General features: G+C 43.2%; 1 protein-coding gene and 1 long non-coding RNA gene across 3 annotated transcripts; one reads left to right on the top strand and one right to left on the bottom strand.

Annotated features, from left to right (window-relative positions):
• Positions 1 to 1,058: 1,058 nt before the first annotated feature.
• LOC131882162 (uncharacterized) lies at positions 1,059 to 3,051 on the bottom strand. The gene is made up of 2 exons (XR_009373454.1): positions 2,549 to 3,051; positions 1,059 to 1,158 (listed from the first exon to the last, which is right to left on the bottom strand). It is a non-coding gene; the product is annotated as an uncharacterized LOC131882162 (long non-coding RNA).
• On the top strand, positions 2,101 to 9,869 carry LOC131882161 (hepatic leukemia factor-like). 2 transcript variants are annotated; one of them, XM_059229224.1, is made up of 6 exons: positions 2,101 to 2,266; positions 4,463 to 4,643; positions 7,992 to 8,141; positions 8,234 to 8,575; positions 8,748 to 9,103; positions 9,243 to 9,869. In XM_059229224.1, the coding sequence occupies exons 2-6, from the start codon at positions 4,565 to 4,567 to the stop codon at positions 9,321 to 9,323; spliced, it is 1,008 nt and encodes a 335-aa protein (XP_059085207.1). In that variant the 5' UTR covers positions 2,101 to 2,266; positions 4,463 to 4,564; the 3' UTR covers positions 9,324 to 9,869. The 2 variants fall into 2 exon arrangements, with proteins under 2 accessions (XP_059085207.1, XP_059085208.1); XM_059229225.1 differs by lacking the exon at positions 2,101 to 2,266 and adding an exon at positions 4,006 to 4,150.
• The last annotated feature ends 375 nt before the right edge of the window (positions 9,870 to 10,244 follow it).

A 10,244-nucleotide genomic window follows, 5' to 3' on the forward strand; every position in this document is an offset into this window, starting at 1 on the left:
TACTTAAGTGCTGAGTTGTATCCTCTTGATCTTTTCGTTTGCCGTCAATCTCGATGAAGGTCCAGCTCGGACTCTTTAACAACGTACAAATCCGTTTACAATGTATTGCGGGATTGGATTGCAGCAACCCTGACCATTTCTAATGTATAGACGTCGGTTGATACCAGAATAATCGGCTTTAAACACAATGTGAGCCAGTCGTAGGGTGCCATACTTTAAATAGTGTAGACTCGTCTAAGCCGCTCTAGAATTAGTCAGCGCCAACTTGAAGATGTATCAAGTTAATACATATGTAGTAGTCACTCCGAGTTATGGTTGAATGGTTGCTGGCTTGGGTGGTTGGGTGGTGTGTGGATGGTTGGCAGCCTGACTTTTCGGGCTTGGGCTTGGGCACGGCGTAATGGTAATGGTGTAGCGTGAGCTTGATCCCGGACATGGCGTGGGATTGTTAGGGCTGGAGTGAATTCTATTCAGAGCAATCGTCCTTTCCTCGACCGGTCCTTTTTGAATTTCATAACTCCCAAGTTTCTATTTATAACATCGAGTGTGTGCATCACTTGATATTGGAAAAGAGGTTCTTTTTGATGGCGATTCAGGCCTATAGAGTAGGCCTAGGTGCTCAAGATTCGGTCCATCTCTATTCTCGAACCACCTCATATCCTACTACGCAGATCCCCGGACACTCTCGCTCTCTGTGTAGATGGCTGCTATTCGGCGGCCTACCTCCCTACCTATCTATGCCTATGCCTATGCCGATCATCGTCCTTCTACGTTTCAACCGAGGGAGGCACTGCCACGAAGATTCGGGAACCGTGTTGTGTTTGAATGGCAATAGCATCAAGGCAACAGAGCAACACGGCAACACGGCAACACGGCCGTCACCACAACAACATCATCATCATCATGATCGGCGGCGTCTTGGCCAACCCAATGTAAGCTCGCACTCTCGTCTCTCTCATGAAGAGGAAGAGCTCAGAGGATTTCTGTACGAGGACAACCGCTCTTTCCAGACAGGTTGTTATTTAAGCTCCATCCCAAGGATACTGAATTCGAATATGACCTTTTGAGTGTGTATATGTACCATATGATAATGCATTGGTTGGTTGTCCATATTGAGATGCATTCAAACCAAACTGTTCATACCAAACTGGAAGTAACCTAAAATATGAAAGCAAAAACAATGGATATGAAAAAAATGAATGCATTTTGCAAGCCATTTCCAAAACATTAAGGGTCTTTTTAATTGCAATGATCTACTTTTTTGACTCTTTCCTGATGATATATGACTTAAGCGGAAGCGGAGTATCTACTTGCATAACCCACATGACACAAAAAAATCGCAGAGCATCAGAGGAACAAATAACCACATTTTCAAGGCTGAGACTCGAAATTTCATGGCTCTGACACAATAGAAACATGTCATTGTCGCTTGTTTTCTGGTTCTAACTTGATGCCATTCTTTACATATCGCTTAAGATTAATTATTTAAACAGACATGGCTCAAAGATGAATTGTTTACTAAATGGAAGCTAACATGATTGAGAGGGCAGATGGTCTAAACAAGCGTTGGCATGGCCTTTGTTCTGGCCTTATTGGCGGGACTTTTTAATTATGACTGATACATCGTTTATCTTGGAGTTATGATTTACGAGGGCTCAATTTTTGTTCCTGAAGAGTTCTGGCTTTGTAAACTGAAAGCGCGCAAAACTGATTGGCCGTTCCATATATCTTCGTGAAATCAGTACTAGTTATTACGATTCGATCCTGGAATCGGAACGGTGAACGATCAATTTAGCACAAATGCCAGAGCATCCTGATAAAAACGACCGGACCTCATTTAAAGTATCAAAAACCAATATTTAACCTGCCGATCATACTACCATCAACATTTTTCAAGAATAACTTTTTTCCATGAATTTTTATCCCAACCCCTCAATCTGGAACTCGAATGTTCGCTTCAAGTGGAATTGGAATTAAGTAATATCCATCCGATTACAATGTCAAACGAATGCATCGCAGTGTGAACAGAAAGGATGCTCCTCTATCAATATAGTCATCCTTCATGCCATCCCTATGTTATTGAAGCTGTAGTAGTTATTGTAGCAGTGAGTGTGCCCAGTATAGGTGGCATGAATGTTGGGGCCCGGGGGTCCGGCGGGTGCCCGAGTGCATGCTTGGATATCCATCTAGCCAGTACATGTACCATGAACAAGTAGTTGCTAAGCTGTGCCAGTGTCAGTGAGTGCTCTTTAAAATCGTTCTTGAAGTAAGTTTGTATTTACTAGCACTATGTTTGGCCCTACAATTTTGAATAGAAGTGCTCTTGCTCAAGCTTGTATTTCGATGTACTGTAAGCTTCAACGGTTTACGATCCCTCGTGAGCAAGTTGCTGCTCAAGGCCGTTCATGGCCAAGGTCTGAGAAAGTTGAAGGTCATTCAAAAGCCATCGCAAACGGGCGGGAACACATCTGCTTCAAGATCTCATCTCATCCACCATTGGCTAGGCAGACAAACCTCCTACCTCCTAAAGACCATGGTACAACCTTACCTTAATAAAAACAAAGACCAATCTCACGTTCAAATACAATTGAGCGTGTTCCGGCATGGGCCATCCCTCCATTCGGAGAGTGCGCCGAATCTCGTATTTTCTGGGTGGAGAACGCGGAGGACGACGCAATTGGAGGCTTCCAAAGCGGTCGAGGGCCAGCAGCTTGCCCGGTGTTCTCGTGTTCAGAGGTGCTTTTACACACATTCCCTTCGTACTTGCTCCTCGGGCAAGCAAGACCTCTCCCATTGCTCGTCCTCGGCTCATGAGTGTTGTGGCCACTGGTGGGGACTTAGGTGGATGCGGAGGCAGCAGCGAGCTTTGGACAGATGACCTTGAGACGAGTCTATCACTGAAGGTCGGCGCTGTGTTGCCACTGTAGACACTCGTTGTAGAACTCAGAACTCACATTTTAGAAGTCAGCCAATCGGTGGGAATCGTCAGATCTTTTTACTGGCTTCAGGGAGGATACTATGTAGTTTAGTCAAGAAGAGACTTGGATCGAGATAGTAAAACACAGGGCGGACAATAATTAACGAACCGTGGCAGATCTGCGATGAATTGGGAGCTTTGATACACCAAGCAATGGCGCTGACTCGATTCACTTCATACGATCTATTTGAAGACCTTAAATACCGAGTTTTAGGGGGATTTTCAGTGGAAAATGTTGTTGTAGGGCAAGGTGGATGATCAGCAGTTAGGGTTATTCTGGGGTCTTGTTTCGAACAGTCAATAATGGCCAAGAAAAATTGGTTCCAAATCCAAATAGGACAAATATTGCCCAAAAGCCAAGTACCTAATTGGTGTTTAAAAAAAAAATGAAACCTAAATCCTATTGTGCTTCATCTCTGCTCGGAGCGATTATTCGTTGATGATAAGATCAGAACTGAAATAACAAACAAAGCAATAGTCAAAATGGCCATCTCAAAAAGCTCTTACCGGTGGGCCAGTTTTCGTTGGGTAAATAATGATTAACATGAGGAAAAATGTAGAAAAATGTGTTTTCTTGAATGAGCCGAGGGTAGGACTTTAGATTGGTAAGATGGGAAGGGAGAGGCCCAAACGTGAGCAACTAGAGACAAGGGAGGACGCTTTGCTCGCGCTCCTATTGTGAGCAACACTCGTTTCGAACGGGTGTTGCTCTCGAACAACGGGCTGGTTTGGCTTGGCTGGCTGGCTGGCTGGCTGAAGGCATACATAGGTGATGATGGTGGTGGTGGTGATGCTGTTATCTTGTTGTCTCTATTCTAGAGGGCTAAACGAGAGAAAAGGCTGGTTCCTTGCTTTCAAATGTCCACATGAAGGCTGACTTGGATCTTAAGTATGGTCTTTAGACCACTAACAGCCCACAAACCACTGAAATTGACCTTATCGTCAAAAGGACTTGTTGTTCAAATCCAAGAACATGGACAAACGCTATTTAGCTCCCTTTCTAGTCATAATATTGCTCTTTGTTGAAAGTCTAGGCCTTCTGGGCATTTAGACCTCTAGTCTTGACTGCATCAACTTGAGAAGCAGGCGATAAAGCGAACTGAAGAAATGACTTGAACTTGTTTGAAGTCGGCTTGAGGCCTCGGTGCAGAGGAGTTGTGGCTCAGAGAAAAAGTGAGTGATGGTGTGTGTGTGTGCAAGCAACTGTGCGGGTTGCCCATACAATAATGCATACGGGGAGCGTTTTATGTTTTTATGTTCACTTTACTTTTCTTTGTTTTCCTTTTCATTTCATAAGTGACAAAGTCACATCAGGTGTCGGGCGCGAACTGATTGCTACAATTATGTACACATGTTTACGGGGATGTCAAACTCGCAATATGGGCATAAGCATCCGTTTCATTACTGAATGCTTCTGTGATACTTTTACAGTATTTTCCATCAATCTCAATTTGACCGCAACATTTGACTCCGTTCGTCTTTCAGCTGCCAGATAGAATTCCAAAGAGTGCAACCGCAATCAAGTTGTCGTTCGACCTTTGGATTGATCTGGAGTTTTCAAGCCCTCGATTTGTCACCCCGAAGAGTATGAAGATGGCCAGAAACGGTTTGGTCGATGTTGGTGGAAGTGTCCTGGCTTATTCCCAACCCACAGAGCTCTGGACAGGTAAGCTCGGGAATCTATTAGTGGATGATGATGATGATGATGATAATGATGATGACGATGATGACCATTGGAAATGGCAACAAACTAGTTCTTCTTTCCTAATCACTTTAGGTGGTAGTGCATATCCCAACCATTCCAGGAATATGGAGATTCAGGCGTTGAAATAAGCAGAAATGAGTGTGTACTTTTACACTGATCAGTGATCTCGTTCTGACGGTCAAGGCTGAGCATTGTTCACTTCAGTTTGTTAATGGGGGGAATTCGTGTGACAAATAAAAAAGCTGCTCATGATTTCGTGAAACATAAAACAGTTCAAAGAGGAACTAGAAAGTGACTGAGGTCAGGTTTTTATGTGACTGACATGTGTCCATCCATACTATTTATTTCGTCTTTGTTACGCGAAGTCAAATAGGGCCTGGCCAAAACTTTCTGATCATTTCTTGCTTCTACCAAATTTAAACATTTTTAGATCTCTTTATTGGGAACAAAACTGTTTATTAGCAGAAGGCTTTCAAACTTGAACTGAGCGCCTTTAGGCCTTATAATAACGACCCTGATTATTGTTAAAAAAGCGGTGTCAACATTATAATCTTAGCAAATATTGAACAACTCACGATGACCTTTGTGAGGCTTCAAAAGTTGCCAAGAACTGGAGAGACGAGAGAGTGACTTTTTCAGCGAAATATTACTAGATTCGTTATATTCAAACAGACTATTTTTCGATGTTGACTCAAAAAGAGGGATTCATCTCCAGGCTTTTTCTTCGAGTGTATCAATATCAATTCCAAAAAGCAATATCACTTCAAATCATTGCAATCTAGCCCGACAAACGGATCAGAGCACGAATTCGAGATTGGTGCTTGGAGCAGCCTTTTCAGAATAGGACGGGGAAAAATGTCAAATATATACAACTTTTTTTGAAAGATCACACCAACATTTTCTGCGAGGAAAAAAAGAGCTTTTGCTTCTTTTATAAAAAGTCGCTCCAAAGCTGGTTTGACCAATCAGCAAAATGCAAGATTCCTCGTATGATTTTGATGAATCTTGTTAAAAATACTCACCAGCTTGCAACATTGGTGCTTTTAAAATGTCAAGTTGAGCCAATGGTTGGTGAGTAAATCAAACTGAGGGGATAAAATGCAAATTTCCAAAACATACAGAACTATTCGGTGTTAGAGCTGGAAAACAATATCCGGTTTTCGTATTCATATTGATCGTCCCCTAGCAAGACCTTTGTCTTTTGAACCACATACTTTCCCAACCCTTTCTTGAAAGGAAAATATCTGACATTTGTTTCGAGATAACATGTCTTGCGATGCTCGTTTTCTATGTTATTTGTACCTTCTGCCTTTTCACTGGATTGCAGTTTTCTAGACAAAGAGAAGGGGCTCTCCACTTCACAAACGCTTTCTGCGGTCACAAGTTAAAAGTCTTTAAAGGCTGTAAAACACGTTGGAACGCATTGTGTTTTATTTGGGCGCTACGTCCGATTTGATATTTTGTCCCACTGTTTGAAAGCCTGTAGGGCTTCATTAATGGCCACAGACACTCTAAAAACAATGAGATTGTTGTGGCATTTAAAAAACATGTAATTGCTTTTTGCCTTAATAGCTAGCTCTGAATACATGGTGCGCATTCCTGCGGTAGTAAATTGACGGTGTCTCTATTCCCCTCCTTCAGAACATTCATTAACCCTGGAGAGGATTGCCTTTCTCTCTTCCATCGGACTCTAAATCCTTGTTCATAGAAATGAAGCCATATGGTGGAAAAAGTCACCAAGCTTGAATTGGAGCAGAATATCAGAGCATGAATAAGAACTTTGGTTGGGTTTACAAGCCCAAAACCATTGCTGCACGATTCAATGCGACAGTTCTTTAATAACCTCCCTTTGTCTAAATTGATTAAGCGATAGTACGTAAGCCACATAATAAATTCAGCCGAGGTTTTTTTTTCTTTTTCAATTCCATGCCTCACGAAAAGCTCTGGGTTTTATTCTCCCTCCAATTGGTATTGACATGAACATAATGCAGCCCTCGTGTACCGCAAAAGGTTACTAAATGTCCAACCTCTTCCGGTGAAGCACGTCAAAAAATAGGCTTGTGCTAAAAGTACATACCAAATGGTATTTGAAATGACTTTCAGCCATCCATTGCCATTAGAGAGTCTCTATCTAGATCTATCTGGCCCTGACATAAGTTTGGTCTTGTCATCTAAAACATCCACCAGGGTGTGGTTGGCCTTTAAATGCCACTAGGGGCACACATCTTGGTTTACAAATTATGACGAGGTTACGTTTAATTTGGGGGCAATGTACTGTGAGCTATTATAGTCCTTGGTCTAGTAGAACTTGCTCAAGGGATCGAATAGACGATCAAGTTAACTTGTTTACCGTAAGTATTCAAAATTCGGACATTTAGGCAAGCGCTGGTATCAGCAAACAAACTTGCCTGCCAATGCCAGTGATGCAAAATTGACGTTTCAAACTGGTTTTATCGAAGCTGACCTTTCCTCATAAAGTAATATGAATGAAGGGTCAGCTTCTCAAAAATGTGTTTGAAGTCCCAAACTTGCATCACTGACACTGGTACCAGCAAACAAACGAACCTGCCAGAGCTTGCCTAAATCTCCCCATAATCAGCTAAAGTTAGCATCATGTGTAGCGTAATCTTATCAGACGTTTTTGAATATAAATGACTTAACACAAAGAAAATGCAGTACGTTTGGGGCGAGTTTGAGGTAGAGTCCAAGTGCATTCGAGTCTTTTGCTCGAAATTGGGAAAAAATGGAAAAATTAACCAACGTAGTTTTTGGACTCGAGCCCAGATATTCCTGACATATTTCTATATTGTTCCTAAAATTAAAGCCAATGAGTTCAGGTTTACGATTGCAGTTGTGGTGCACAATCCAATCCCATCCAGGATCTTTTCCATTTTGCATAAAATTTCTCCCATCTTTAAGCTACGAAGCCCACATATTCCATTCGTTTACCCGGTCTGTCAAAGAATACATTCTTTGTACTCCTGACCCTGGCCAAGCCTTGACTGTCTCTCCTTGAGGAAACAAAAGTCAAAGCTAAAGGGTCACATGTCTCCGGCGAGTCCAAGGACACCACAGGGACAAACGAGAGAGAAATCCTTGACTATCTCTAAACAATGCTCTCATCGTCATCCTCTAGAGATTTACTTTCCCATGCTGTTTGACGCAATTCAAATACGGCATAGGTATAGAATTTCGGCTTAGGCAGTCCCAAACTTGATTAGAACTATTCACCTAAATAGGATGGCATCGACATCAAAGTAGCCTCTCTTGGACATAATCAATCCGTGCTTGGGATTATTTCCATTCTAGGTCCTAAAGATCATAGCACAAATAGCCATTTAACTTCAAACAACCAAGATGTCATTAACCTTCAGTACATGGATTTGGAAGAGTTCCTTCTGGAAAATGTGGTCCCTCCCAATCAGCATCATTCCAGTCCAAACACCATCGAAGGAAAAAGTGAGTGTCTTCCTTCTCCATCAGATTGAGCCGTCAGAGAGGCACTCGAACCTCGTGCTCTCACCACGAAATATTCTCCTACTCCTTTCTAGTCTTCATTAGCGAGTCACAAAACATCATCACCAGTGATCATGGCATGACCATGACCAACAGTCACGCCTCCTCCATGGATTCCATGAACAGCAAACAGTACCAAGTCAACCTGGAGCATCGTCTGGACTTCCCTCCCGTGTGTTCCTCCCTCACCATGCCCACCACCCACGATGGAGGCATGATCCAATCCAGTCAATCCATGAACGGATCAGCCACTCACCTGATGCACACCTCCAACCATGGCGATGGTCTCCTCATGCCCGCCTCACCTGATCATCACAACCACGACATGGTTGCCTCCCTTCGCCCTCTCACTCGGGCCATCTCAGTGTCACACGCATGTAAGAAATTGTATAGTCAAAATTCAAATAGGTTAAATCCTCTTGTCTTACCAGGAGCTCCAAAAGGTGTTATTCCCTTGAGCATCAGAGGGCTTTTCCTTAACGGCAATGCAAAAAAAAATCTACTTTTGTGAAATGCATCGCCGCCTCACTTGTTTCACTCTGGTTTTAGCCCAATCTTCAGACTTAACCAACACCTCTCCCATGCGGCGCTACTCTGGGGATGCCATGGTCCCCACTCCTGCCCCTTCATCGCCCACCAATTCCCTACATGGCACTCCCTCTCCTCATTCCATGGGCGGAATCTCACCAGTTCAATCTACCAGCGGGGACGTCCAAGAGTCCGGACGACCCAAAAGAGCCGTGAAGCGAAGCCGCAAGGAGTCCGTGCCCGATGAGAACAAGGACGACAAGTACTGGAGGCGAAGAGCCAAAAACAATGAGGCTGCCAAACGATCCCGCGACCTCAGGCGGGAAAAGGAATCCCAAATCATGCAGAGAGTCACTTACCTCGAAAGGGAGAACCAGGTAAGGGCGCAACCCGTCCCCATTTTTTGATGGGGCTCTTCAAAAGCTTGGCCGCTGTTACCAATTGATGGGGCAAGATTGGGGCGGCCAATTTTTTCCTATCCCTGACCACTGAAAAGTGTCTTTGGATTGATTCTAGGTGCTCATGAATGAGCTGAAATCTGTGAGGATGGAAAATGAAGATATGCGAAAACGCCTCTCTCAATACGAACAACTGTAACCACACCCCATAGTCGTTTGCTAGAGCAATATAGCTAATGGAAAGAGGAATGTGTTCCACCACTCAGCCAAAACCAACCAACATTGAAAAATGATGACTTCCCCAATGATCTACAGTACAACTAGAGTGGGTGTGGTAGGCACATAATTGTGTGTATGTGTTGATATGGGAAACTTGAGTGCCCCGGCCCCAGGAACGAACCAGGAAGGCGAAGAGGACCACGCCCCCTGCTCATGGCTGTGACTCGCTTGCAAGATTATTCAGAAACTTGAAGGAGATTTGAGCTGTTCAATTGGATCTTAAGAAGACGATCCCACAAAAAGAAAGAGATTGAAAACTATTTTTGGAGTTCTAGTGCCTTTTCCAGGCATAAATCCCAACGGATTTGTTTTCTGTGGAGAGCACAGGAGTCAAAAATCTATATTTTCAGAAATTATATCTACAATATAAATGCATATGGTAAAAAGACTATCTATATATCTTACTGCAATGTTGAGCCCTACAAATCAATGGAGCAAATAAATCGACAGCATAATACTTGAACAACGCCCTTCTTGAACGCTGTAGCACAAGGTCTTTTATCTAATTACAGGCTATGACCATCCTCATTGTCATTGAGTAGATCTAAATACTTATTGATAAAGGATGTATTATTGAGAGAGTGAAAGTGCTTGGCAGAATTGCGACGAATACTGGAATGTCCCTGGGCCCCTTCTTGTGAATAAAGAAGGTGGGAAGAAAGAAAAGTGGAGGATGAGGCTGGGCTTGGGTCAAGAGAAATAAAAATAGGAAAGAAGAGACCCCAGAAGTTGAGGGGACTTAACTCTTCATCTTCTTGAAGGCCACGTCCATCTCGGGTTCCGTGAAAGGCTACAAAAGGGGATGGTGTTCTTCTTGGCAGCCCTGGAACTCCTCCACTAC

The sequence above is a fragment of the Tigriopus californicus genome, chromosome 6 (genome assembly GCF_007210705.1).
Source record: "Tigriopus californicus strain San Diego chromosome 6, Tcal_SD_v2.1, whole genome shotgun sequence".
Lineage (NCBI taxonomy): Eukaryota > Metazoa > Arthropoda > Copepoda > Harpacticoida > Harpacticidae > Tigriopus > Tigriopus californicus.